Raw genomic sequence first — 27,440 nt, 5'->3', positions numbered from 1 at the left:
GTTGTTATTGCTGTGCTCACGCACCACGGATCTCCCTTGTACAATAACCGGGAAATTGACTAAACGGGACCATCCATGTCACAGACAGAACAAACTTCTCTTTGCTTTAACGTCTATTGCGATATCAGCACTCTCGTTGTTACATGTGACGTTATTAATCAAAACTGTTTTTACGGATAGGCATGCACGTATGGTCTGCATTGTGTAATTAGCTGTATCCTTGTCCAAATAACACAGTTCAAAAGTCAATGATCAAGGAAGAACCAAGTACTTTAAGCAAATTTGGTTGCTTAAAGTAAACGGAACACAATAACCAAGCATCACCAAGTATGACTAATCAACGCAAACGAAGTTCAGAGAGAACTTGTCAATGCATATGTAGACACGTCGATGAGGTTTGGACAAATAAATGTACCCAAAGGTATCACGAGCCATTCCACAACCCTGTTTAAGAATTGTCTCTGCGTGTAGCGTGGTACCCAATTTTACCATCTAGGTGGAAAATTCATGGCCATCGTAGCCGATCATACTATCATGCCACACACCATCAAACCACACAATCACGTCCCGATCCCACTCATGCACGTACATAAAGATACCGGGGGTTTTTTTGTCAAATGGAGAGCTGAACCTGAGCTATACTCTTAGTTTTTTCGGTAAAGTCACGTAGGTAAAAAATGAAATTAAAATTAATAAAAATAAAAGAATAAAATTCACGACGTTTCGGAGGCAACACAAGCTCCGAAACGTCGTGATTTTCATTCTTTTATTTTTATTAATTTTTATTTCATTTTTTACCTACGTGACTTTAGCGAAAAAACTAAGAGTATGAATCCTTGCAGTCACGAAAGCTTCAAATCTAGAATGAACCTGAGCTGTTTGCGATCTGATTGTAAGTTATCGTCCCAGTTGCCCACTAGGGGGCGAATTTTGGACGATCGAGTGTTTTTTTTTTCAGGCGTTCATGGGTAAACACTTAAAATATGCACCGGCCAGTGAGAACCATAATATCATTTAAAGAAGACAGCCCAAGGCTTCATAGTTTCTATAAGGATCTTACATTGGATGTTTGGATAATTTTATCATAATTGTTTGGTATGTGGGATAAAAGCGAAGCATCTCGACAAAACCGACAAACACAACGGGGTAACAACATTCACGTTTCGGCATTTACTATTAGCACTGTTTTATCAATCAATTTTGAGACGTGGTTGCATTTAGACTCCGTAACATTCGCTGCACTGCCATCTCCTAACCACCTCTCAGCCTTGGTCTACATCACTTGGGATTTCCCCAGCTAGTTTCCCTTCCCATTATTACCTAGCCTCAAGCCTTCTTCGCTTTCAAGATCGGGTGAGGCACGGTGGAGCAATGATGACACTTGTGCCTGACAGCAAGAAGGCCCTGTACTTGATTCCTGAGTATGCTGCCTTTCTGTGTAGAGTTTGTATATTCTCCCCCTCTTCTGCATGGGGTTCCTTCCATATCTTAAAACCACACACACACAATGTAACCAGTATTGACCAAAAAGATAACAATGCCAACAACATGCTCAACAAATTAGTGAATTGTATTACAGTAGCAAGATCATCCCCTCCTCCGATAACTTGACAGGACCCTCCTGAAAAATAATCTTGAGATTGAGTCAAGCTTTCCTGGGTAAACAAGCGTACTGATGATATAAGCTCACAACTTTATCTGATGAACGCTGCACTTTCCGTCGTTTTAGTGCAGGGGGCGCTGCAAACCTACGCGCCCCCTGCCTGAACGACAGATGCGCAGGGACAGACGTTCGATTACGTTGCCATCGATCTGCAGACGGCGGTCTTCTCGCACGGCCAGCAGCTCTCTGTCACCTGATATCGATCCCGCAATCCCAAACAGGTGAAAGTCCACATCGAAAACGAACCCCCAGCAAGGCCATCTACTTAACGACGAGAGAACATTCACACGAAATGTCGTTTTCAATCAAGTCTTCCAGATGTTAAATGATATAAGCTTTTAATGAGGAAATACAATTTTCTAATTCAAAACATAATACAATTCAAAGACGTTTCATTTTAAAACTTCAAAACGGAGCATCGGGTGCCTGCGTGAATGCGTCGTTCGTGTGAAAAAATGTTTTCGTGACTTTCCTGGCCGAAGGCCATAAATGTAATACAATAACTCTAGATTGAAGTTGATTTGGTCATAAGCAAATTAGCTGTGTCTGACCCATTGCGACATACTTAGTGTTCACTATGCCATCAAAAGTTAACAGCGCTGCATGTAAAGTTCGCACAACATCATTCGTGCTTCAGATCTGCACTTACAAAGACAAAGCTCCCATGCATAGCCTTAACAGACTGTTAGGGCAAATGCTCTTAGCGAGCACCTATGAAGGCCGGCACAGCATACGAGAGGGTGGGTGGGGCCGGCACCACACCGAGCGGCCTTTGTTCTCCCTCGTGGCGATATTTTTCACATGGACCCGGGTACTGATTTGAGGATGAGTCGACCTATGGGAGGGGCTCAAGACCGGTTGAAATAATCGTCACTGGTGTTGGTGGTGAGCGGGAATAGAACTCGGTTTGCCAGGTTCGAAACGTAGCGCTCTAACCGCTGCGCTACCGCTCCCCAGACACAAACTACACCAACACGTGCAAAACCCCAACGAAAAAGCACCACATTCTAACTCAACAACCCTTATTCAATTTCGATTTAAAGCTTTCATGACTGCAGGGATTCATCTTCTTGGTTCTTTCGGTAAAGTCACGTAGAATGGAAAGAATAAAATAAAACATAATAAAATAATTCTCACGACGTTTCGGCCACAACGCAAGCAGCCGTCCTCAGGTGAAGAACAGGTCTCGACAGAGCTGTTCTTTACCGAAAAACTTTACTGAAAGAACCAAGAAGATGAACCCTTATTCAACTAACCCTGTGTTCACACCATACACACACTCTGATTATCTTAAGATTATTAGAGTCCACACATAGTGAGAAAACGGCACCAATACACTGACGTAAAAGATGACAACTAAATCGACAACAACAGCCCGAGTGTTGTGCTTTGTATAAAATGTCCCAAGTATGGTTGAGTTGGTCACAGATTGGAACTGGTACTTCTGGTTCCCAAAAGGTTGACGTCGCGTCTCGCCCAGCCTCACATCATGTCAAAACACACCTGCGTGGTTAAGCAATGACTATGCCAACCAAACATTGGCAGGAGGGACCCAGCAAGGTACTAATGACAATCAAAAAAAGTAATTAAAAAAAAGTAAAATAAAGGTAATGCCCTGCAATTGCTGTTTGTGCCAGGCTAGGTGCGCTTTGAAGTGACGTGAACTGTCGAAGGCTCACTGCTGGCAGGCCACGGGAGCGACTCAGGTGCCATAGGTTGACTGACTGAGATGACTGTCAGATGCACCACCTGTGCCATTGTGCCAACATGCTGCGCTGTAATCCGCCCGGCGCTCTGCTCGTTGTTGTGAGCGTCACTCCTCCTCCGCTCTCCATTGTTGTTGGAGGGCGACTGCCTCCAACGGACCCAGATAGCGTCCTTCACGATCCTCCTCCACGGAGGCAGATTTTTACACCGCTTGTAACCAGACATCGGCAAGTCCACTCAGCCTCCACATCCTTCTGTACGCCATCAGCCCAGATCCAATTCTCTAGAGTCTAGCCCGTGCCGCGTCCGTTTATCCCCCTCTCAGCCGCTCAAACAAAAGCTGGCTTGGGAATGCGATGGCTGGGTGGGCTTACATGACGAGCCAGCCCAAACGTGACCCACACGGCACAGCCAACTCAATCAAGCCTCTGCTGTGTGGAGCAGCTCACACGCCCCCTGTATCCCGCCAGAGGCGCGTGGCAGGAAACGTCATCGTCAGCGTCGCGGGGATACGTCACGCGCAGCGGAGGAGGAACCCCCCTTGCCACCTCCAACTCACCGCACTCCCTACTCATTCTCTCGCTCTCTCTCTCTTCCTTGTCAAAGAAGCAAGACCCCGCGTCCAGTGTCTACGACAGCTGCTACGACAACAACTGGAACCCGACTTGTTCGAGTCAACGCAGTTTAAGTACTTACGTGTGTCCGTGTGTGTGTGTGACACTCACATTGCATGGGGGACGATACGCGCGCGTGTCCGTGTGTGTGTGAAACTCACATTGTATGGGGGACAATACACGTGTGTGTGTGTGAGACACTCACATTGTATGGGGAACGATAAGCGCGCGTGTCCGTGTGTGTGTGTGACACTCACATTGCATGGGGAACGATACGCGTGCGATGCGCTTTAACGAAGAGTCGCTCACGGACAACGCCAGTGACGATTATCTGAACAAGTCCTCCTGGGCATCATGCCCCTAGGTCGGCTCAGCCTCAAATGAGCACATGGTGCGATGTGTAAACTTCGCCGCTTGGGGAACAAAGGCGGCCGGGCGTGGTGCTGGACACACAAAGACCCCCGTTTGTGTGCCGCGCCGGCCTTCAATAGGTGTTGGCGAACAGTAATTTGCCTCCCAAACAGTCTGTTAAGGCTCTACGTGGGATCAATGCCGACGTTGTATACAGCAAACGAAGGCTGCATTGGCCGTGTTGCCAGCTCACTGACAACTCGTAGTTGTCTTCTTGGTTCTTTTCGGTAAAGTCACGTAGAAGGGAAATAATAAAATAATTAAAATAAAACGTAATAAAATAATTCTCACGACGTTTCGGCCACAACGCAAGCAGCCGTCCTCAGGTGAAGAACAGGTCTGTCGGAAAGACAGACGTGACTTTACCGAAAGAACCAAGAAGATGAATCCCTGCAGTCACGAAAGCTTTAAATCGAAATTTAACTCGTAGTTGGATGACTTTCCAACGAAGTTTATGAGCGAGCAGTGTCTTAAAGATGATGCGTTTGTCCGGGCTTGGCGCCTGCAATGGAGCGCCTTAAAAGCGTTGCGTGGGTTGGTGGTTCAGCGTGTGATTGCACAGTTGGGAGTGCTGGGAGCAGTAACAATAAAATTGACAGTAGAGCAAGTAGATTGCTAGCCTACATTGTGTGCCACGTTTGGATGTTCTCTTCGGCGTAATTGCGCGTGTACCGTGTTCTAAACGTAGCAGAATGCTTTCTTGTAACACGCAAAAGTTTACTTTCGCATGGTTCTTATTAGGTTGCCTGCACAAAAATAATTTCGAATTATGGGGCGTCCTTAAACAATGTATCTCAGAGCTGCATGCATGCAAAGGAAGGGAAATAAGCGAGAAGGAACCGGGCAGAGAAAGACTAAAGAGACGAGGATAGATAACTAACTCGAAGAGAGGGGGGGGGCTTGATAAACAGCTGGTGGTATCATGGACGTCGAAATTATTCATTCACGGCGAGTTCCTGACCTCCCAAGTGCGAGAGTCAAAACTTCGGTGGTCATCACCGTATGGTTCGAAGCCTGGAGCCCGGCTACGCTGAGTCGTGCGTAACGATGGATCTCAAAGATCTGAGCGGAGTGTGTGGCTGAATCAACTCTTGGATGTGTGGTCGAGCAAGCCCATTTAATGAAGAAGTGAACCTAATAAATTACCCTTTTCCATCCGATTATTCCGCATACTTTGAACAAAATCCGATTTTCCGGACAATTACAATTGTGTGAATTATCAAGTTTGAACAGGACACCCCTGGTGACAAGCTTGCGTAGGGATACTGAAACCGATAGCACCGGTTAATGTTTAATTAATGCGTTTATTCTTACTCCCAAGCCAAGGGTGTGTATTTTCAAGAAGCCAATCCTTGCATTACACATTAAGAGAGCCGCTTAATCACCGGGAAGTGGGTCGCAAGGTGGAACGATCTCTCACGAATGAGGGGAAGACCTAAGAAGAGATGGTGGGAGACCGTTTAAAAGGTCGATCTGGGCGTTCAAATGTCTACTGCGCAGCCGTTGCGTGATCTGTCGGAAAGATATAACGCGTCTGGCGAGACGTGGTGGCATCAACGGCTTTGGTCATGTTGACATCTTAGTCTAGAGGTAACCGCTTATGTCCTCCAGTGGATGTCCTCCATTAGAATACGGTCTCAGTTCGGTCACCACTGCACGAATAGATCTTAAATAAGTTTCTTTTTTCGATTTAAAGCTTTCGTGACTGCAGGGATTCATCTTCTTGGTTCTTTCGGTAAAGTCACGTAGAATGGAAATAATAAAATAAAAAAAATAAAACATAATAAAATAATTCTCACGACGTTTCGGCCACAACGCAAGTAGCCGTCCTCAGGTGGAGAACAGGTCTGTCGAGGAGACAGAGTCTGAATGACAAGCCCCAGGCTTGGAGCGACTATTTAAGCTGGGATGGAGGGGCGAAGAGCGCCTTGAGTAAGAATACACTCATTTGTATATGCAAATTATTTTGTCAAGGCGCTCTTCGCCTCTCCATCCCAGCTTAAATAGTCGCTCCAAGCCTGGGGCTTGTCATTCAGACTCTGTCTCCTCGACAGACCTGTTCTCCACCTGAGGATGGCTACTTGCGTTGTGGCCGAAACGTCGTGAGAATTATTGTATTATGTTTTATTTTTATTCTTTTATTATTTCCATTCTAACGTGACTTTACCGAAAGAACCAAGAATATGAGTTTTTTTTTTGTTACCTAAATTGGCGAAATTCCATCTTTGAGAATAAACCGAAAATATTGGTTGGACTCTCGCGAGACAACCTCGTCGCAGAGTGCGGGGGAAAGTGCGACCCCGAGTGTATAGAGGGTAACATGGCAACTTGAAGGATCTTTTCCTCTCGTACAGGGTGATGTTACTGATCTGCGAGGGTTTCTCATTAATTATATACCCCACTGGCTGTACTACCCGGCTTCGCCCGAGACTTGGATCCACCGCCTTTGTCTCCCCAGTGGCGATGTTCACACACCACACCAGTTAATTGTTTGAGGCTGAGTCGACCTAGGGGAGGCCCAGGAGCGGTTAAAATAATGGTCACCGGTGGTGGCCGTGAGCGGGGAATCGAACTCGGGTCGCCGGGTTCGTAGCGCAGCGCGCTAACCACGACACTACTAAATTATAATACTCCGATTGATGCTCCTGCTGTTGTGGAGTGACTCATGCAGCCAGCTATGGCTGCAGGGTTTTGGTAGTACATGTTGTTTATGCCATTTATTGTGAAAATTCCGTCACAGTTCCTATCATCACTGTTTCGTTGGTTTCATGGCTTTATTTTGGTGATTTCGACAAGTGTATCGGTTTAGCCATGTTTGTTTGTTGTAGTACAGAGTTAGACTGATGGCCTTAATCTAAGTTGTCTTGTGGTTGTTGTTGGTTGTTTGACTTGCATCCCACTGGGATTTGTGCACACAGCGTTGGTGTACGGTGTTTTTTTCTGCAATATTTTGCTGTCTTTTCTTGGATTTTCTGTTTGCACTCAGTTACATATTCACTTTAAGATGTTTTTTGTTCATGTTTTTTGTTTGTTGCGTTTGCACCCGATTCAAGAGCCGAATGGCTCACAGGGCTATACCTAATACATTTACTTGAACTTGAACTACAATGCGTTACGCTTCCACAAGCGCGGGTCACCACGTGACAGATGTGACGTCACAGCTCACTTGCCGTGCAAAAAATATATGCATTATTGAGCCCCCCCCCCCCCAAAAAAAAAAATACAAAAGTTTATTTTTATTATTTTTGCATGGTGTACAGTCTGGAAAGTACCCACATGGCAAATTTCAAGTTTGTTGCATGTCGGGAAGTACGCTAAACATTTTGAACAGACACACATACTCACAACTTTGCCTTTTATATATATGGAGATGACACGATGCCGACAACACAATTGGAATACACTGGGGGTGATCAAATGGTTCACTTATTCATTCATAACTAAGGCAACATAAATGGAAAAACCCAAGTGCTTTTTTTGCAACGTGAAAAAGTAAGGCTTTTTTGTGTGCACATGATCATTACAAACGAGGAAGCACTTGATCAATCGACACGATCTACCCACTGATCCCACACTTCCACACTTCCGTTTTGGCAGCTGCAGTTGCATAATGCACATGTTTTTTGAGCAACTGAAAAAAAGGCGTGAAATGCATTTGTTTTAACCTTCTTCACCACAGTCTTATTCGACGCCAAATTGATGTTGCGTGTTCACAGAGCAAGCACACACAGCCTTTGCGAGCTGGGCAGCTATGGCTGTGAGGAAGGATGCCTTGCCTCTATCTGAACCCACGTTGACACCAAGCCTGGCAGTGAGCCCTGAGGATCTCACAGACATCAGCTTCATCGGCAGCGGCGGGTTCGGAATCGTGTTCAAGGCCACGCACAAGCGCTGGTGTGTCCAGGTGGCCCTGAAATGTGCGAAATCGAGTGGACACCTCTCACAAAGGTGAGTCTCCTATCCCCCGGGGGCCTGTGGCTATTAGCGGGCACAGGTGATGCATCTTCATAGTCGCATCAGAGTGTGTTGTACTCAAATTGTAAATGTTGTGGTTTCACGCTTCAACACACCGGTGGGCTAAAGCAGTGAACTATTTGTCTTTTGTCAACGTGACACTTTTTTACTGATTGGCCGTGTCGGGTGGTGGAGGGTTACGACACATTTATAAATAACGCAATCTAAACCCAAAAACGTTGATTATGAAGAGTGTGGTCTGCTTGTCGTGTAATCTGTTTGTTATTTTATCGTGGAACTTGATGAAAATGGAGCTCCCGATATATGGCCATGATGAAGGTATTTGCGTCTGTACATTTACAAACCAAAGAGTATGAAGCCTCCTGCCGTGTCAGGGCACTCAGAGGGCACTGTCTAGATCATAGGTTAGAGTCCCGGCAGCCACCTGTAACTAAACCATTTTGAATGAATGTTCTCAGCCCAGTCACAAATATCTGCACACAAAAAAAAGCAACTGGCTTTGGTTTTGCAGTTAATGTGACTGAAATTACTCGAACGGCGAACGACTAGGAGCCTCTATTATCATGACACGGTAACAACTCGAGGTCCGGGCTTTGTGCTTGGTCTCCCCTCCCCTTTAACATAGCTCGAGCCCCCCCTTCTCGAATCTTCCCTCATTGATTCCCCCCCCACCTAGCCAATCCCTCAATCCCTGTCCCTGTAACGGCTCCCAGCCATAGCCTCTGGGTTTTCCGCTCTGTTTCCCGCCTATTCTCGTTCAAACCTTTTCCTCCAATCGCTTCAAAAGCCCTGCCTCACCACGCGGAGGCCTCTTTCCACCAATCGGAGTCCTTCGCCGACGTTTGAATAACCGTTTGGCTGCACGTTGGCTCGGGGTGAGTGCTTGTTAATTTCGGTCATTACATAGCTGTGAATTAAACATTTTAGGTTTGATTGACTTGTGAAGACACTCCTTGGTGTGCTTATAAAAGACGTGCCTCTATTGTTGTTAAAGCAGTATGCGCACATGGCGTTCCAGCGGTGCACTGCTCACTGTGTGTTCCAAACGAAGTTTCCTGCAATGATTTGATGCCGACAACAATTAAAATAAAATCGGGTGGAATATAATAAAAACTATGAATACATGTTTTTCTTCTCTCCAATCAACCCATGCACCAAGCCATGAAGCTGACCTCCTGAAGGAGGCCCAGAAGATGAAAATGGCGCAGTTCGACTTTATCCTGCCTCTGCGGGGCTACGTCCCGGGCATCAGCAGCGCGCAATTGAACCTGGCCCCGGTAGACCTGGGTTTGTGCAGCCAAATCCTCCAAAGTGGCGGCATCTCTTCGTGTGCGATCAAGCCCGAGTTTAGCTTCCGCCACGCGCTGGTGATGCCGTACATGCCTCGCGGCTCGCTGCACGGGCTGCTGCAGAGGTGCGGCCAAGCGAGCGACACGCCGGGAGAATCGTCGTCGCTGCCCTGGCCTCTGCGATGCCGCTTCGTCGACCAGATCGCGCACGGCATGAACTACCTGCACGGGCTCAAGCCGCATCCACTGCTGCACCTCGACCTCAAACCACAGAACGTGCTGCTGGACGATGACTACCACGTGAAGGTGCGTGGTGACGAGGGCGGCCGCTGCCTGTGACCCAAATGATAAAAGCGTTTCGCGGTTCTGGGGAACGGAGCTTAATAAGTTAAGTAATTTATAGCATCTTCTTGGTTCTTTCGGTAAAGTCACGTAGAAGGGAAATAATAAAAGAATAAAAATAAAACATAATAAAATTATTTTATTTTATTATGTGTTTTTTAATGTTTTATTTTATTTTATTATTTCCCTTCTACGTGACTTTACCGAAAGAACCAAGAAGATGAATCCCTGCAGTCACGAAAGCTTTAAATAGAAATTTAATTTATAGCACTTTGTTAATCCACTGCTGGGTGAAAGCCTCCCCATGCTGCGTTGGTTATAGATGTTGCTTGGCCATACTTGACCACGCTGGTCAATACGGGTTGGTGAAAGTGGGGCTGCTAGGGCCTGTTCGTATCTGGTTCACTACCGAGGTTATCATGGACGGGAATAAAAACCCCACTTTACCAGGGTTCTCAGTGCCGCGTGATCACCTCTGTGCCACGTTTTCCACATTTCTTGCGTAGTGATGAAAACTATTGCATTTGCCGTGCTGATAAGCCCTGAGAAAATTGTGCAACCCGGTGGTGATACGTGAAGCCGGTCATGGTCGCGTGCAGTGGCGGGAACAAGTGTCGGTTTTCTATCTGAAATATGTGCCATTTCATACAACAGCATACGTGTAAAATGTAAATATGAACGCATTTAATTTCAGTTTGAAAGCATTTTGAAAGCGATTTTTGTGTACATGCCTGCATAAAAACTAATTATAATTAATCATAATTATCTTTAATTAATTAGAATTCGTTTTTATAATTAGTCGCATAGTTTGTGCTGATAATAATAATTATAAGCACAAACTATGCGACTTCCCTAATTCTCATTGCCCACGTGTCCATCCGTTTCCTCTTTCGCCTGCAACTGCTGCTGTTGTGAACCCAGATCTGTGACTTTGGGTTGTCAAAGTGGCGAGAGGTCACGGGGAACGTCGAATCGCCGACATACATCGAGTCCTTGTGCCTGAATGAGTCACACGCAAAACCTCACGGGCAAGTGAAAACGGTAAGGATGCATGGTTTTGTGTTGAATGAACAAGGAATTCCATGGCATGTGTGTTATTTTGCATAGCTTGAGTGTTGTTCAACCCAGATCCCATGTTTCCTTGTCTAAATTTACATTCTATTAAATGATAAAATGCCTTTTTTTACACATATCATTAACACAACCAACATTGTCTTTCATTACTATCCTTTGTTTAGAATCACATGTTAATAGCACATTGGGAAACACCTCTTTAGCCAGGGAGACTTGGGACGTATTATATTGATCTGGTCCAACCCATGTGAGACTAGGCTCTAAGGAAAGCTGTCTCGGGTGTGGACAAATCAACTTCAACGACAGTGCACATTATCAGAGTTATGTTTTTTGTTTGCATTATGACTGCAGGTATTGTGGTCAATGCAAACATGACTCCTTGTAAAAAAGGTGTCAGTTTTGTTGCCAGATAGAAGGGTAAAAAAACAATTATCGACGTTAAGGCGGCGTGCTTCACGGGTTTACTTCGGTACCGCCGTGGGCTTGTCTGGCCGACGCAGGGAAGAGACCTTGAGCTGGAGCTGTGGCGTGAAACGAAGAGTAAGTGGAGCGATGGAGAGTCAACCAAATTGTTCGGGACCCTTCCCTACGTGCCTCCGGAGTACCTACGGGACACCCACCGGAAACCTCACTACACATTCGACGTTTACAGGTGCCTCGTCACGTGCATGCTGATGTGCAGGCCAGTGTGATGTGCCTACGTTGAACTTCTTTCGCACCTGTACGTAGCCAGCCGTGCTAATCGGAGGTGCGGAGAAAGGGCGTAAAAACTAAACACAAAAAGCGCTTCTAAAGAAATGCGTTTTCAATTCGGGTGATGTAAAAGTGCATAGCTCCAGTGGCATATCAGAAGGGAGAGCGTTCCAGACGGCCGCAGAAGGGAACCTGAAAGCACGCGACATGGTCACCACCGTCATGGTTCGCTGGCAGGAGCCAAAAGCCGCTAATGCGTGATGACGGTTCAAGCTCCATTGACGAAACCAGCATAAACATGTCAGCTTAGCGGTCATTACAGCTCATGCCAATTGACTGCGTTTTGTATTTGCCATTCTGTATCCACGTGCACTTGCCACGTGTCTTTTTTTGAGTTGTTTGTTTTTCAGTTTGGTGCTTACGAAATAAGCAACACGAATGTTTGCTTTCTTCCCAGCTTCGCCATCGTCGTGTGGGAGATCTTAACACTCACCACCCCCTACGCAAGTAAGGAAGGCCGTAGATTTTAATCGCGAAAACGTGGCTTTAAATCTACGTTGGTTGTTCCTTTTGAAACATGCTCAGTTGTACGAGTTGGAGTACAGTACTGTCCAGTGTATAGATGAAATAAAATTGGTTTTGATTTGGGTTGTTTTTTTAATAGCAGTAAATCACAGTTTGAATATATGTATACACTCTTATGCAACTATATATATCTGTGTATCCATTCACCTATCATTTAAAACGTAGATTCAGATTAAATACGAACAATACGATGTACATATTAAGTACAAATTTCGGTTCACATTTTTACAGCTGCCCATAACAATGTATGCATTTTACAATAACGCTTTGTTCTGAGTCTTATTACGTTAAATATTGATTTGAAGCTTTCGTGACTGCAGGAATCCATACTCTTTGGTGCTTTCGGTAATGTCACGTAGGTAGAAATTAAATTAAATAAAACAAATCACGACGTTTTGATCGCAACACAAGCAATCCTCATCAGGTGGGACAACCTGATAAGGACTTTACCGAAAGAACCAAAGAGTATGTTTATTATTGACTCAAATGAAACGAACTATCGCTTGCACAAGGTCTTGGCCATGAAATGCCTCCCGCCTGCTCTTAAGTGTGTTCGCCCGCCCGCCCCTTCAAACCCGCAGACGCTGTCAACTCGCTCCACGTGGTCGAGTGCGTGGTGAAGGAAAACCAACGGCCCAGCACCGACGACATCCCAGAGGATCGGCCGCGGGAGGCAGACAGCCTCATCCGCCTCATGACGAAATGCTGGGATTGTAACCACAAAGCTCGTCCCTCGTTTTACGGTGAAAGCAGCGATTTTTTTTGCTTGTCGCACTCGACTCCATCTTCTTTCGCAGGCGCGTTGGCAAGAAGTTTTGGTTTCATTCAAAGCGGTTTTCCAACAGCAATGCAAACTGCGCCTGTCCTCTCTATAGGGGGGCCTTACCTGGTAAAATAAAACATTGTTGAGTCTAGTTTTTGTTTCATGATTTCGCTCCCAGTCTGCCTTCACCAACGCCTAACAATATAAGACGTTTGTGAATAATATTCATAGGAACTCTTGTTAATCATTTAAGGTAAGTTATTAATATAACGTAAGTTCTAATTACGATTTTAGTAACGTGTATCATATTACGATTAGTAATTAGTAATATTTGATAACATTAATTCATATTAATATATTATTCGGTATATATACTCTGTGTTCCAGTTGTATCCCTCCAACTGATTTATTTAGTTGTTTAACCAGCTCGCTGTCCACGAATTTGGTTTTGTTCACACTGGAGTCCCAGTTTGTAGCCGTCTCTCCCGTTACTTGCCAATCAATTCCCGGTGCGTTGTTATAACGACCGTGTCGTCAGTAAATATGCGACGGTTAACCTTTGTCTCAGCAATCAAATTTTTGGAAAGTAACTTCTAATGTTACTGTGAATACCTTGCGTGATGATGATGATGATAATGATAATGATGATGCACCTGGAATGTACAATTGAAACCTGCTTCCCACGTGAGATGATCCGTGTTGCTGGTGTACTGCCCGCCATGATGACCGACACTGCATGGAGAAACCTTCTTCTAGCAGTGAAGTTACAAAGCGCTGAAATGTATTGTTCTAGTGGCCTTAATTGTCGTATCACGTGTGCTTACAGAATGTATCAAGGTTACGGAGCCAGTATTTAACTCCTTCAAAGATAATGTTCTCACAGCAAGGCAGGAGCTGCAAGCCATGGTATGGGCTTTTTTCTACATTTTCATCGCACTTGTACAGTCACGGTACACCATTTGCGGGTTAATATGCTCATTTAAAATGGTTGCCAATGTACCACATGGCAAATGTGTAAATAAATACAAACATATTCTTAGTTTTTTTCGGTAAAGTCACGTAGGTAAAAAATTAAAATTAATAAAAGTAAAATAAAATATTTTTATTTTATTTATTTTATTTTACTTTTATTAATTTTAATTTTAATTTTTTACCTACGTGACTTTACCGAAAAAAACCCTAAGAATATGAATCCTTGCAGTCACGAAAGCTTCAAATCTAGAATTAAATACAAACATATATCTGCATCCATACGTATTAAATATACTTGCATGCCTTGTCATCTGTATTCAGCATGGCTTGCCATATATGCACTATATACTGCAAGTTGAATACAAATATAGAAACATTATCTAAATGAGATCAAAGCCTCCAGTAAATCACGTGACATCTGTGTGGCCACTCCCACTGAATCCCTCCGCGCTCCCCCACCCCCTGCATCGTTTGTCATTTTTACTTTCTGACCCCATGCCCCCGAGTGAAGCATTCCTCCAGAATAAATAACGATTCTGATTCTGTTCCCGGACCTATGTACGTACGTTGAACTTCTTTTGCACCGTACATAGCCCTACCGTGCTAATCGGAGGTGTGGGGGAAGGAAAACAAAGATCCTTGTTCCTTCCTTCCCCCTCCCTCTCTTCGCTCCCCTACATCAGAGGTCGCAATCGGGTACCCGGTACCCGTACCCGGCCGGGTACGGGTACGGGTAGCCGTTTGCGACCCTGGTGCGGCCGGGTACGGGTACGGGTAGGCCGTGAGTCACTGGTGAGTAACCGTTTGTCACTCATTTCCCAACGTCTTGTCTCTTCTCACAATTCAAGTTCCTAGAATCAACCCACCCGCGCCTGCAACATGGCTTCATCCCAAAGGTCGCAATCAGGTACCCGGCCGGGTACGGGTAGGGTACGGGTACGGCCGGGTACGGGTACGGGTACCCGTTTGTGACCCTGGTGCGGCCGGGTATGGGTACGGGTAAGGAATCAAAACCCGTTTGTGACCTCTGCCCTACATCGCCCTCTCATTCCCGACACCCTGGCCCCGTCATTCGCACTCCGCCTCTTCCTGGCCGGTGCTACTTTCTTCCTGCTGCTCATCTTAAACGGCGCCCTCTCTGCTAAATTTGAGAGAGAGAAAAAAACACAGAACCAGAGATATTTAGACAGACATATAAGTAGAGACAGATGTAACACAGAGACACATGTATCTCTGTGTTTGATCTCTCTCTCAAATTTAACATTCTCAGGAAGAACGTAATCAACCAGGTAGGTTGTTGACTGTTATGTTATCCGACTCTCTGTTGTATTACATTACATTTTTAAGTATTTCTAAGTATACTAGATTTGTGTTTCTATTTCATTTATACCTGATGATGATTGCTTGTGTTGCAATCGAAACGTCGTATGCTAGTATTTAATTTATTCTTTTCTCTTTATACGTGACTTTACCGAAAGAAACAAAGAGTAATTCCTGCAGTCACGAAAGCTCCAAATTAAGTATAGGCGCCCTCTTGGCCGTCAACTTTCCCCCGTCTGCCCTCTTGCTATACATTTCTACGCGTTCAGCCACTTTGTTGATCTGTCATTTGTGGTCAGGTCGTTTCTGAAAACGAAGCTAATATCTCAGTGAGAATTTTTCTGCGTGAGATTTGTTTCTATTTCCTATACTTTGCACTCCTATGGTGTTTTTGTACTGCTTGTTGTGGTAACGTTCTGTCCTGCCCCGACTGGAAATCTGTGTGAAAGAGCTTTATAGCTCATCAGATTCCGCCAGTATAAATATTGTGATTCTCTGATTCTGCTTCCCTTCCACGTGGTGTGTCACGGGGTAAAACGCTTTCGGTGTACGAGTTTAGGACGAGTTCCTCATGTACACAGCACTGTGCAGCGCTGAAACTATCATTTCTGAAGCGTAATCTGTACTTTCATTTCAGCTGTCACAACCTGATCAAGAGCAACTTGAGTGGGGAGAGTTAAACATGACCACAAAGATTTTCCGTAAGTCGCGGCAGAGTTGTGCGTACCCACGAAGTGACACTTGTGTGCGTCTAGTACAAGTGAAACACACCGTCGCGTACACACACACAGTGGGAAATTCCACCATTTCACACGTGATCTCATCGACTCTCTGACGTGGGGAGGGAAGGCAGCGGGCATGCCGAGTGATGCTGCAAGTACAGAGTTGAATAGAAATATAGCTGTGAGCGCTGTGTGGGAGAGCGATAACTTATCTTCTACTGCACCAAAACTAAAAAAACTTTTTTTTATTTTATTTTACCAGGTAAGGCCCACTGAGCTATATAGCTTTTTTTCAGAAGCGACCTGGGCCACAAATGATAGTGGCTTATCATGTGGACATTTATTGCAGCCAAATACTCGAAATGCGCGTTTATGAATGTGGAGGGAAAAACCGGAGGACCCGGAGAAAAATCCACACGACCACGGGAAGAGTATGCAAACTCCAAATATACAGCAGGCGTCAGGGTCGAGATCGAACCCACGACCTCCCGAATACCAGACGAGGCAGATAACATCTCACCACCACGACGGGATGTTACACTGGGCACAGCAGCCTAGCGCGCATGCTGTGGGCACACTTGTATGTAAGTGTGTGTGTGTGTGTTTCCGTGCACGTGTGTTACATCGAAGGTCCCGTGCAGGAGACTTCTAAGCCACCGTGCTCGGAGTCCTCCAGGAAGCTGACGCGCAGCGCCCCTCTAGACGGTATATTCTGCAAACCTTGAACTGCACGCCACTGCCACGCGGTGACTTCCTCTCGCGGGATGATGTCACCGTTTTCGGTCACGTGCATTTGCCAGCGTTGGAGGCGAATTGCTCAGGAAGTCGCCGGGGCGAACCGTCGAGAAATCCGTTGAGAATGGCTCACTTTGTGAATGTGCCCGACCACTTGGCCGCCTGCCTTCCAAATTTTTTGACGGAAGCTCGTTCACTTTTTTATTTATTACTTTCTATTTTGGATATACACAAAAAAAACCCTACGTATCTCTATAAAACATTCAACTGACAAATATATCTTGGAGTTTGGAATAAAGGCATTGTCAGAGAATCAGTTGGGTTTTTTTTGCAGAATTTAGTCAACGTACACGTTTGCACCGTATGATGTGTATTTAAAAAAAAAATACGAGTCTAACAACTATTTTTAAACAGAATCCAGCATCGTTATATGTGTTAAGTTCCATTCGTGAGATGTTTGGAACGCGGGATTAAACTAGAGTGTGCAGATGAAAAGAAAAGCAACGCATACGAGGCGATAACACTCGAAGCTTCGCACAGATGGATTCCACCCTTTGTTTTATACTGCCATCTTCTGGACGTGTGGCAGCCCAAAGTCACACAATACACGTCCTCACCACGCTCAACGCAACATAGCTTCCGAGATCAAACTCATTCAAGGCCATGTGGATATACTCCTGGTGGGGGTGACGAGTATTGTTGAGCCACAGACTCTGCATTTTTAAATCCTTTATATTAAGTTCACTTGCTTGCTTGCGCGCTTACGACCGTGCAAATCTTTCGGTCGTTTTTTAACCCACTTCCCGTGATCCAATCGAGCTGACATTTTGCACACAGGCTCGTTGTGTGTGACAATGTATTTTCGTGAAAAAAAATTCCAAAATTTAACACTGTTTAGGAATTTTTTTTTTTAATATTTAATTACCAATTGCTTAATGGTGGCAGGCAATCATCTGACCCATAGGTGGCAGCCATCTCAAGCCAGAGGACGAGAGGACTCTAGCCGCCATGCATATAAAGGATTTATAGTGAAAAACTTTGTTTTTACTGGTTAATTTTTTCCTTTCCAACGCAATTGCAATGACACCAACACGTGTTCTTGCTTCACTAAGAGCCTTTCTTTTGGACACCGACACTATTCCTAGGACCGGGCTTCGGTTCTTGATGCTCGAACTACGTCTTCTCTCCAAGCGTCCCTTCACCTCGTGCTCTCTTCCCCTCTCATATCTATCGAGCCCCCCTTTCTCGAAGGTTTCGCTCACCCCCATGTCCCTCGGCCAAACTTCGTCCTCCTTCCCTCATGGTTGTCAACCCTTAACCCCTGACAGTCAACCCTCGTTTCCCCCCCCCCCTCCTTTTACGATTGAATTGCTCTTCCAATTAGTTAAATTCTCTGACCGTAATCAATCCTCCTTTGAGGCCTCCCTGCACCAATCAGAGGCCCCTAACACACTTGCCGACTGTCCGTCTGCACACCTACCGCGTCAGGCACGTTGGTCTGTTCTTTCGGTCTTCACACAATTAATGCCACGCTGCATGTCCACGCGTCGTTGACAGTGACGATCGTTCACAAACTCTGCCTGCGTTCGTGTCCAGGCGCAACTCCGGAGGTCGCGATGGACGACGCACTCAACGTCACCGTGACCAACCAGGATTTGCCAAAAATCGCCGAGCTGCTCGGCAAAAAATGGAAACCTGTTGGCCGAGCCCTTGGCATCAGGGAGGCACAGCTGGAAAACCTGGAGCACAACTACCACTGCTATGGGATGGACGAGGTGACCTACCAGATGCTAAGGAGCTGGCGTGAAAAGGAGGGCCGTAGTGCCACTCGGGCAACCCTCATGAAGGTGCTCAAGAGTTCCAAAGTGATGACTGATGACATCTTCTGGCAGACGTAACACCCTTAAAGTCTTGTTTATCGTGGCCTGATCTTTAATCTCTGCTGGATGAAAGATTTCGCCGTACAAAAACAACCCAATTCTCTAACTCTTGGAAAACTAAACTTTTTTTATTTTACCAGGTAAGGCCCACTGAGCTATAGAGTTATTTTTCGAAAGCAAACTGCCCACAAACGATAGCCCAACTTAGTAGCCTACCACGTGGAAATGTATAGCAGGCAAATACTCCAAACGCACGTTTCTAAATGTGGAGGGAAAAATCGGAGGACGCGGAGAAAAATCCACGGGGAGAACATGCAAACTCAAAATATACAGCAGGTGTCAGGGTTGGGATTGAACCCACGACCTCCTGCATACTCGGCAAGGGAGTTAACAACCTGCCGCGTCAGCTTTGCGTTCCAAGTGGGCAGTTTATCTCCACAGAATTTATTCTCACTGCTAGCATGCCTTCAGTTGGATTGTTTGGGTAACGTGTACGTCTTCGCAGCCGTAGCGTTACGATAACCGTTTTCTAAATAGCATTCGAGGACTGTGGTCTGATGACCCTCGTTCTGCTGCTGCTCTGCTGCCTTTCCCATTGTATGGCTGTGGCGATTCATGCCGAGTGGGCAGACTTTTGTTGTTCGTAAAATCCACGTACTCTTTGGTTCTTTCGGTAAAGTCACGTAGGTTTAAAATAAAATAAATCACGACTTTTCGATTGCAACACAAGCAATCATCATCAGGTCGGAAATCCACAGCAAGAATTTTTTTCTGCTGAAGTGGGAGATAGAGCTGCTGTGGTAAGAGTAAAAAACAATGTTCTTGCTGTGGTTTTCCCACCTGATGATGATTGCTTGTGTTGCAATCGAAACGTCGTGATATATTTAATGTTTCTACCTACGTGACTTTACCGAAAGAACCAAAGAGTATGGATTCCTGCAGTCACGAAAGCTTCAAATCTAGATTAAAATCCACGTACTTCTGCAGCATTTTTAGACTTCTCAATTCCATTTTGCCGCACTGTATTGCTGGGAGCTCACTGGACATTGCTGCACAGCCAAGCAGCTCAACCTCCAACCGTTGTAGGCCATCCTGGCTTGTATTATATTAAAATATATAGGGCCAAGATTCATTGTAATTACGATGCCAAAGAGGTGTAAAAAAAAAAAGATTGCAACGCTTGGTGCAGAAAACTGCGCCCTTCAAGTTCAGCCTAAGAGTCGTCATCGCCGGAATATGTTGACGACGGCAAACTCCTGATCAGCTGCTGCAAGGAACCACAGCCATGCGACACGTGTCCCATGGAGCCGACGGACCACACTGGGCCCTTCACGAGAGCCACTTGCCCAGTGACCCACCACGCCCTGCACGCCACTCGCAACGATACCAGTACGAAACCTCAAAAGCCTCGATATGGAACCTGCACTGTGAAACGCCTTCAACGTGTGGACTTTCGTCCGTTGCGTGCGTGACATGTTTCTCTGCGATAAGCGTGTGCTTCTCGTCACTTTAGAAGTATGAAATTCGCAGCCCCCGGACATGCATATCCTGACTAGTTTGGGCAGCTGGATACAACGCCTTGCTGCTTTGCTCAGGACACATACTAATAAAAGTTATAATTTACACTTGCAAGGCGCACTTCATCCGTAGATCGCAATGCGTGTCATGCGTGGAAAGCAGAAAATTAACAGGACTAGGGTAAATGGTCAGAACTCGGGGACCATTTTATAGATGAAGATTATTTTTTCGCGTATTTGATGGCATGTCTACATCTATTTCTTAGAATTTGGTAGAAATGAGATGGTGAATCGAGTTCTCTTCAATGAGAATGCATTAGCTTTTTGTCAGAAACAAACCTTAGCATAGAGGACTTTTCTTAAATATCTGTGATGATACATATCTGGGTTTTGAATGTAATGGATCGATTGTAAGTTTTGTTGAGAATACATTTGAAAGTTTTTAAATGTGGTATGCAATGCATGTACTATAAGAACACAAAATAAACCGACGGTATGTTTTGTTGCCAGTCTCTAATTATGGAAAGTTATTTGTTGCAAATATTATTTCATTGTACTTATTAATGACTTGTATTTTGTGTACGATTCAGTTTGTTTACAATTCTACGACTGAATTTCTAAACTCTTAATTTAGAAACTCTTTCAACTTAATCAGCTGAATGGGAGCATTGGCATTTCCTAAAATACAACAGAAACATTTCCCATAACTCACATTTTACATTTTAGTCCATCAACTTATGGGCCTTCTGGACCAATGTTTACGTTACGTTGCAGCAGACGGCCCGGTGACCTGAGTGGAATTTCCCACCATGGCTAACCTTTGACCAGGGCGGTCAAGGATGGTTTAACATTCCACATGACAAGGGCAGGGCACCTCATCCAGCTAGACTTCGACACACGGGGATGTAATTGTAATTTACTACTATCATGAGCCAAGCATGTCTGTGTGTCCTGTGCGTGACGTCACTCCACGTCGGCCAGCCCCCCTAATTAATACTCATGAACAGGTGACGTCACTCCACATGTAACCTTCTCCCTCATTAATAATCATGAGCAGGTGACGTCATTCCACATCGAACAGCCCCCCACATTAATAATCATTAAGAGGTGACGTCTTCCAAATGGACACCCCCTCCATTAATAATAATTAGCGGGTGACGTCACTCCACATGGGGGGCGAGGCCCCTCCTCCCCCCTCGGCATCAACTTACAACCCTCACTACAACGGCAGAACACTCACGTCACGCGATCTCCGTCACGCTATTGAGACATAGAAGTAAAAGTGACGTCATGATCAACAAGGGATTATAACCTTTAAATGAAATAGGTCTGTGTCACCGCGGCCTTACAAATTGCACACGAATTGATGCAATGAATATGTCACGTCGCGATCTGCTTTTCGCTTGCAAGTTTCAGATTTATTGAAATATACACCCGCACGTGAACGGGCAAAAAGCGAGTTATATTTAATTTCGTAACACAATTAAATCACTTTCAAATAACATTTCATTTATAAAAATGCTAAGATATTTTGCATGTACACAGAGTGTACAGATTTAAAAAATTCCACACGGTATAAAAATGTGATTAAGCTCAGCCTATTCCTGAAATTATAAAATAGTTTGTTTCACAAAAGAAAACTTCAAACAGTTGTACTTGATGCACGATTGTTTTTTTAAAAAATCGGCCTCGAATGGAGATTTCTTAAATCTCGTAACAAAGAAATATAAGTGCTAGCTATTTGCTCAACGAAACCCAACAAAAGAAGACCGGTTTGCATGTCACTTTAACGAAAACCTCGTGTAAATAATGAATAAAACTATACAATGTAGCCATGACGAAAGAGGCACATTTAACTGAACATTTATGGTTGGACCAACATCACTTTGCTCGTTTTGCACAGTTCATTCATTTGGTAAGCAATTGTGTGTACAATTCTGTCCAGAGCTTCAGTTGTTCCTTGGACAATACTCGTTACTTTCTCATGACCACTCGCATTGATAATTACGGTGGCGAGATGTTAACTACCTCGCCTGGTATACAGGAGGTAGTGGGTTCGTTCCCAACCCTGACGCCTGCTGCTGTATATTTGGAGTCTCTCGCCCTGGTCGTGTGGATGTTTCTCTGGGTCTTCCGTTTTTCACGACATTTAGAATCAACATCGTATTTGGCTGCAATACATTTCCACGTGATAAGCCACTTCATTGAGCTATCATTTGTGGCCAGGTCGCTTCTAAAAAATACCTATATAGCTTAGTGGGCCTTACCTGGTAAAATAAAAATAGTTTCGTTTAAGTTTTTAGTTTAACGACTGTGGCTCAGTGGTAGAGCAAGCTGCTCGCAATCAGGGGGTTGTGACTTCAAATCCTGATTGGGGGTTCACTCAGCCCATTATCCCACTTGGTGCCATAAAATGGTACCACTTTGTTGAAGGTTGTCCTCTGGAATGACTCACCCTCGCCATAGGAATGTGGAATTCCCACCACTGGATCAAGGCTGTTTAAAAGGAGATGAGCACCGCCTCAATGTTCAATTCCCAATTGAGCAGGAAATCGCTGCTGAATTACTCGTAATGTTACTGGTCACATTACAAATGCCCGATTCCAAAGGGCTCCAAAGATTGCGTGGCCGCACGTCATTTAGGTCACAGTTTCTTCAATAAGCGCATCTTGTGACCCAACGTACAAATTGTTTTACTTTTCATGTGAACCAGCACTGTCCGCGCATTTGCGAAGGACATAACTGCAGTGAAATGTAAGCGATGTGGATTTAGCGTGAACCCTCTGCAAAAATAAATGCATACAATTTGGCACGATCTCGAGCATGATGCACGTGTAAAGACACTGCTAAGCGTGTTCATACCGCTGCAACAGGGTGCAGCAAAAGAGCAAGGGAGATGATTATTTTACATCTTTTAAATGGGTTTACTCTCCAACACACAACCGGTGTGCTGTACAAGTAACGGATTGGCATGTTTTGCTTAACGTGACAAATCTTACTAATTGGTTGTGTCAGGCGGTGACGGGGTTTAACGACACATTTATATTTACGCGATCTAACCCAAACAACCTCTATTAGAGAAATTATTTCATGGCCTGTTTTTCACTGACCAACTCACTTCAATCAAATTCACTTTCATCTGGGGTGAATTTATTTTGCATCCATTACAAGCTATCATTTGTTCTGTCTAATAAGTTAATTTAAAATGCTACTTGAATAGACTTCAGTGTGCAACTCAAATTATTATCCAAAAAATATGAAATGCATGTTGGCAAAAGATGCTCAAAAATATCGCCGGTGGCTGCTTCATGCAAACGCCTGTTGGAAGTCGACTCAGCACTCCAGATGGCCCGTCTGCCGGGTCAGAAGGCAAAAAGTCGCTCTTTCTCCACAGACTTTCCGCTCCTGAGCGCAGCGGTAAATGCATCCATGAATTCCGTCGTCCAACCAAAGAACTGCTCAGAGTCCCGCTCAGTCGTTTCTCCAAACCTAACCTGCACGGTTAAACACAGTGCCACATTTCAAACGTTTTAACGGAGAATGTTGACAGCGAATGCCTCTTTATACGACATGGTTAGCTCTCGTACATTTTGTTTATTCGTTTTTCTCTTTTTTCCTCAATTCTACCCCGACTTTGCAATTGGTGTCATGTGACGAGTTGAAAATAGCCATTCGGAGCTCGCACCAAGGAGTGTTAGGCAGCGGCATTTGGGAGCAGATATCACAGATCTATTTTTTTAGATGCCTTCAAGTAATCTACGATCCACGCAATGAAGCAACACCTCCCCAACCGCGTTGCTGCACAGAATTATTCAGTGCGTGACAGACCGATGGTTTACATTCTGACGAGATGGAATATAGCCAAAACAAAATGCAGCAGCAAATTAAATAAGGGTGTTTTTTCTTTTTGTCAAGACCATCAGCTCGCTAGTCTTGGGAAGCTTATCTAATTGCACGCGGCTGCTTGGATTTAAGTCCACGATGTCCGTGGTGTTGACTCGCTGCCCTGGCCTCTGAGCCAGCCAGCTAGAACCTTCATTAAAACCATTCCAGTACCAGTTTGCTGGAAGTTCTACGTGACTTTACCGAAAAAACCTAAGAATATGGAAGTTCACTGTCGAACCAATATATATATTGTTATCCATAATAGAGGTGTTTGGGTTAGATCGCATACATATAAATGTATCATTAAACCCGCAAGGGATAACCGCAGGTGCAAAAGCACGAGAGACGTCTCACCATGAGGGCCGTGTACGATTTGCGCAAGTCACTGATCTGCGTCCCCAGGTCGTTGAGTTCTCCCTTGAACTTGTTGATCATTACCTGCAAAAAAGCGATGAACGTCACCACTGCGTCGTTAACTTTGTCTGCTGTACGTTAGCACAAAAATCCCCGGCGCACATGACCACGTGATCCCTGAAATTTCCACATTGCAATTGCACAATAACCGTATGGTGTTACACAATCTCAGGACAGTGATGTTACTGGCGATGGTCGTGTTGGGGATGGTAGTTATTGCGATGGTGGTGGCGGTGGTGATGATGGTGATGGCGGGGCTGGTGGGGGGCATTTGCACAATTTTTGTGATGCACCATGACGCCTTGCACCTCGCAAGATACTGCCCCACTTAATAGAATACAATCTTTGATCATCCTGGACAGCCTCCAAACTTTAATGAAAATATTTTGTCGTGTTTTGTTGATGCCATTGCAGGATCTAAACCCGACATTAGACCGTATAGCCAAAACCACTGAAATATTAGCTTCTAGCTCCTAAGTGTTAAAGGGCTTTTGTGCGTATAGTCTCAGCCCAATCTTCAATGATGGCACGAAAAAGTTTAAATGTAGAAATATATATAACTGAACTTAGTCGTGCCACACGGAGCTGCGAAAGCCCATACGTTGCGTCAGAGGTGGTGAAACGGACACTGCCCCGCGTGGCTAGAGAATGAGTCTGGATGACGAGCAAGAAAAACAGCCGAGCGAGCGTTTGTGATCTCGCTTTCTGGATGTACAGTACTGCCGAAGACATTTCAATGTTCTGTCCGTAGCAACAAAAAATTTATGAAAGACAATCCGGCTATTTATAGCATAAATACAGGAGGTGTTTAGAGGGTCAAACACCAAATGGACACCTGTCACAAGACATCGAGTTTGCATTAACCACACATACTTAAGGCAGAAGGAGTAAAGCCCGTTTTTATCATTCAATATCTTGATGCTGGCAAAAAGGGTCCCATAGATACCATCCAGCTAACACAAGGTTGTTTGGAAAATGTGTGACGGGATCGGAGAAAACAATAGACAGCATGAAATAAGAGATGTGACATGACCCATATGTACTGATCTTGACGAGGCAAGATCGTCGGTTGTAAATTAATTAATTATCCATCGATGTCCCCCAGCTTCCGATGTGAACGATTGCACGTTGCAGCGCTTGGAGGCAGTCTACCTTGAGCTCCACCAAAAACTTGGTCTCAGACTCGCTCTTGAGTGACTTCTTGAGGATGCCGTGGTACTGTTGGAGCTTGACCAGCGACTGCTTTAGCACTGCGGGCGGAGCGAAGACGCACAATGACTAAACATTCTAACCCTCCCTCCGTCTCCAAACAATACGAGTGAATTCTAGATTTGAAGCTTTCGTGACTGCAAAAATTCATATTCTTACGGAGTGGTATCTCTTGTAATCTCTCATTTACTTGATACAGCTGTCGTGCTGTGACGGTTCCACCTGAAGACGGAAGCTTGTGTTGCCTCCGAAACGTCGTGATTTTTATTTTTATTTTACTTTTATTAATTTACATTTTTTACCTACGTGACTTTACCGAAAAAACCTAAGAATATGAATAAGAGTGAAATTGCCATATCCACACTTCACTTGTGATGATATAAAAACAAGTTAATTACAGTGTGGCACATGCATTCCCTTTGTTCTGACCATTGTAAGAAACAACAAAGCTATAGATAAACAACATAAGAGACTCCTCTACTTTGTGAACATTCGACTTACCAACTTTCAGAGATACGAACAAGCCTGTCCGTATGTCATCCAGTTGCCCGTTCAGACCGAGAGTCGTAAAAGTTCAACCGCCACGCAGTAGATGGCCGTGGTTGTTCGGTGTCATTACCCAGCATTCCCAGCATTTCCACCTGGGCCGCCACCATCGTCTGATGTTGTTGCATTGTCGCTGTGCGGTTCACTACAACGTTCTCTCTGCTTTTCACGAACATTATCAAACCCCATCGCGTCTCCGAAGCAGCGTAAGACTGGTGAAAGTTTTGAGGGTGGTAGGAAGAAGGGGGGCACTATTATGATGGAAACTAAAGTGGACATTATAAAGCTGTGTGAACCAGTGGCATCTACATCTGCAGGACGTGAAGAACCAGTCGCATCTACAGGAGATTATACAACTTTTAAGGCCATTTCCCGTGTTAAGTGTACACGCTGTACAATACGTTTGGAATCGATAGGAGTAAAGTTGGACTTACGAACAAAATCGACTTATGAAAGACCTCTGAAACCTAACTCGTTCGTAAGTAGAGTAGTCCCTGTATATATATAAACGGTATTTTAGTTTAAAAAATTGGCTATAAAACATTGCAGACATTTGATGAATGTTGCATCATAATATATCTCTGTGTAAAGAAATCACGAGTTACATTCACAAATAAGTGAGACCGATTAATTTTACTGTGAGTGACAATCTCTACGGTTGTGTTGGTCACAAGACACCGAGAAGTATGCGACAAAAAAACCCACAACGCACCTCTACGCAAGTGCTAACACGTTTGCCTTTGAAAGCCTAGAGTCAGGGCAGTGCAATGAATGATTAAATCAGCCAAGGGAGCGCTGTCAGCGCGGCGTTGCGTAACGATTCTTCACTCACCGTCCATTTCTGCCGTGAGCCCCTTAATGGACGCTGTGGGAGAGATGATCGCAAAGAAATTAATGATCGCAAAACGTAAAATAACACACGCGAGCCTTGACGCGGGCAACACGCCCAAATTAACGGACACCGCATAGACAGGCACAAAAAGGCGAGGCACATTTGCACGTGAACGTTATTCTCGTGGCAAATGCGTGGTTGCGTTTTTTTTATTCGTAATAAAACACCTTGTGTTGTGTCCCAGCCTCCATCGGTTTTTGCTCGCTACCCAGCGTTGATCCCGGAGAGTCTG

The 27,440-nt window shown here is 44.8% G+C and overlaps 1 protein-coding gene and 2 long non-coding RNA genes across 3 annotated transcripts; 1 reads left to right on the top strand and 2 right to left on the bottom strand.

Annotated features, from left to right (window-relative positions):
- The first annotated feature begins 8,141 nt into the window (after positions 1 to 8,141).
- LOC144942177 (receptor-interacting serine/threonine-protein kinase 2-like) lies at positions 8,142 to 19,445 on the top strand. The gene is made up of 10 exons (XM_078868935.1): positions 8,142 to 8,343; positions 9,530 to 9,965; positions 10,923 to 11,042; positions 11,576 to 11,727; positions 12,226 to 12,275; positions 12,935 to 13,096; positions 13,943 to 14,022; positions 16,046 to 16,109; positions 16,761 to 16,835; positions 18,462 to 19,445. Exons 1-10 carry the CDS (start codon positions 8,147 to 8,149, stop codon positions 18,761 to 18,763), a joined length of 1,638 nt encoding a protein of 545 aa, XP_078725061.1. The 5' UTR covers positions 8,142 to 8,146; the 3' UTR covers positions 18,764 to 19,445.
- A 3,231-nt stretch (positions 19,446 to 22,676) lies between these two features.
- Positions 22,677 to 25,742, bottom strand: LOC144942176 (uncharacterized). Its single transcript, XR_013639325.1, has 3 exons — positions 25,714 to 25,742; positions 24,502 to 24,585; positions 22,677 to 23,756 (listed from the first exon to the last, which is right to left on the bottom strand). It is a non-coding gene; the product is annotated as an uncharacterized LOC144942176 (long non-coding RNA).
- Positions 25,743 to 25,784: 42 nt separating this feature from the next.
- Positions 25,785 to 27,440, bottom strand: LOC144942175 (uncharacterized). Its single transcript, XR_013639324.1, has 3 exons — positions 27,376 to 27,440; positions 27,149 to 27,181; positions 25,785 to 25,811 (listed from the first exon to the last, which is right to left on the bottom strand). It is a non-coding gene; the product is annotated as an uncharacterized LOC144942175 (long non-coding RNA).

Source organism: Lampetra fluviatilis, chromosome 26 (assembly GCF_964198595.1).
Source record: "Lampetra fluviatilis chromosome 26, kcLamFluv1.1, whole genome shotgun sequence".
Classification (NCBI taxonomy): Eukaryota; Metazoa; Chordata; class Hyperoartia; order Petromyzontiformes; family Petromyzontidae; genus Lampetra; species Lampetra fluviatilis.
Note: the sequence above shows the minus strand (reverse complement) of the source record. Positions and strands in the feature narration are given on the sequence as shown.

Coding starts and splice junctions, on each gene's coding strand:
- LOC144942177 (XM_078868935.1), top strand. CDS start 8,147: ATGGCTGTGAGGAAGGATGCCTTGCCTCTATCTGAACCCACGTTGACA. Junction 11,043..11,575: donor CTCACGGGCAAGTGAAAACG/GTAAGGATGCAT, acceptor TGGCCGACGCAG/GGAAGAGACCTTGAGCTGGA. Junction 12,276..12,934: donor ACTCACCACCCCCTACGCAA/GTAAGGAAGGCC, acceptor TCAAACCCGCAG/ACGCTGTCAACTCGCTCCAC.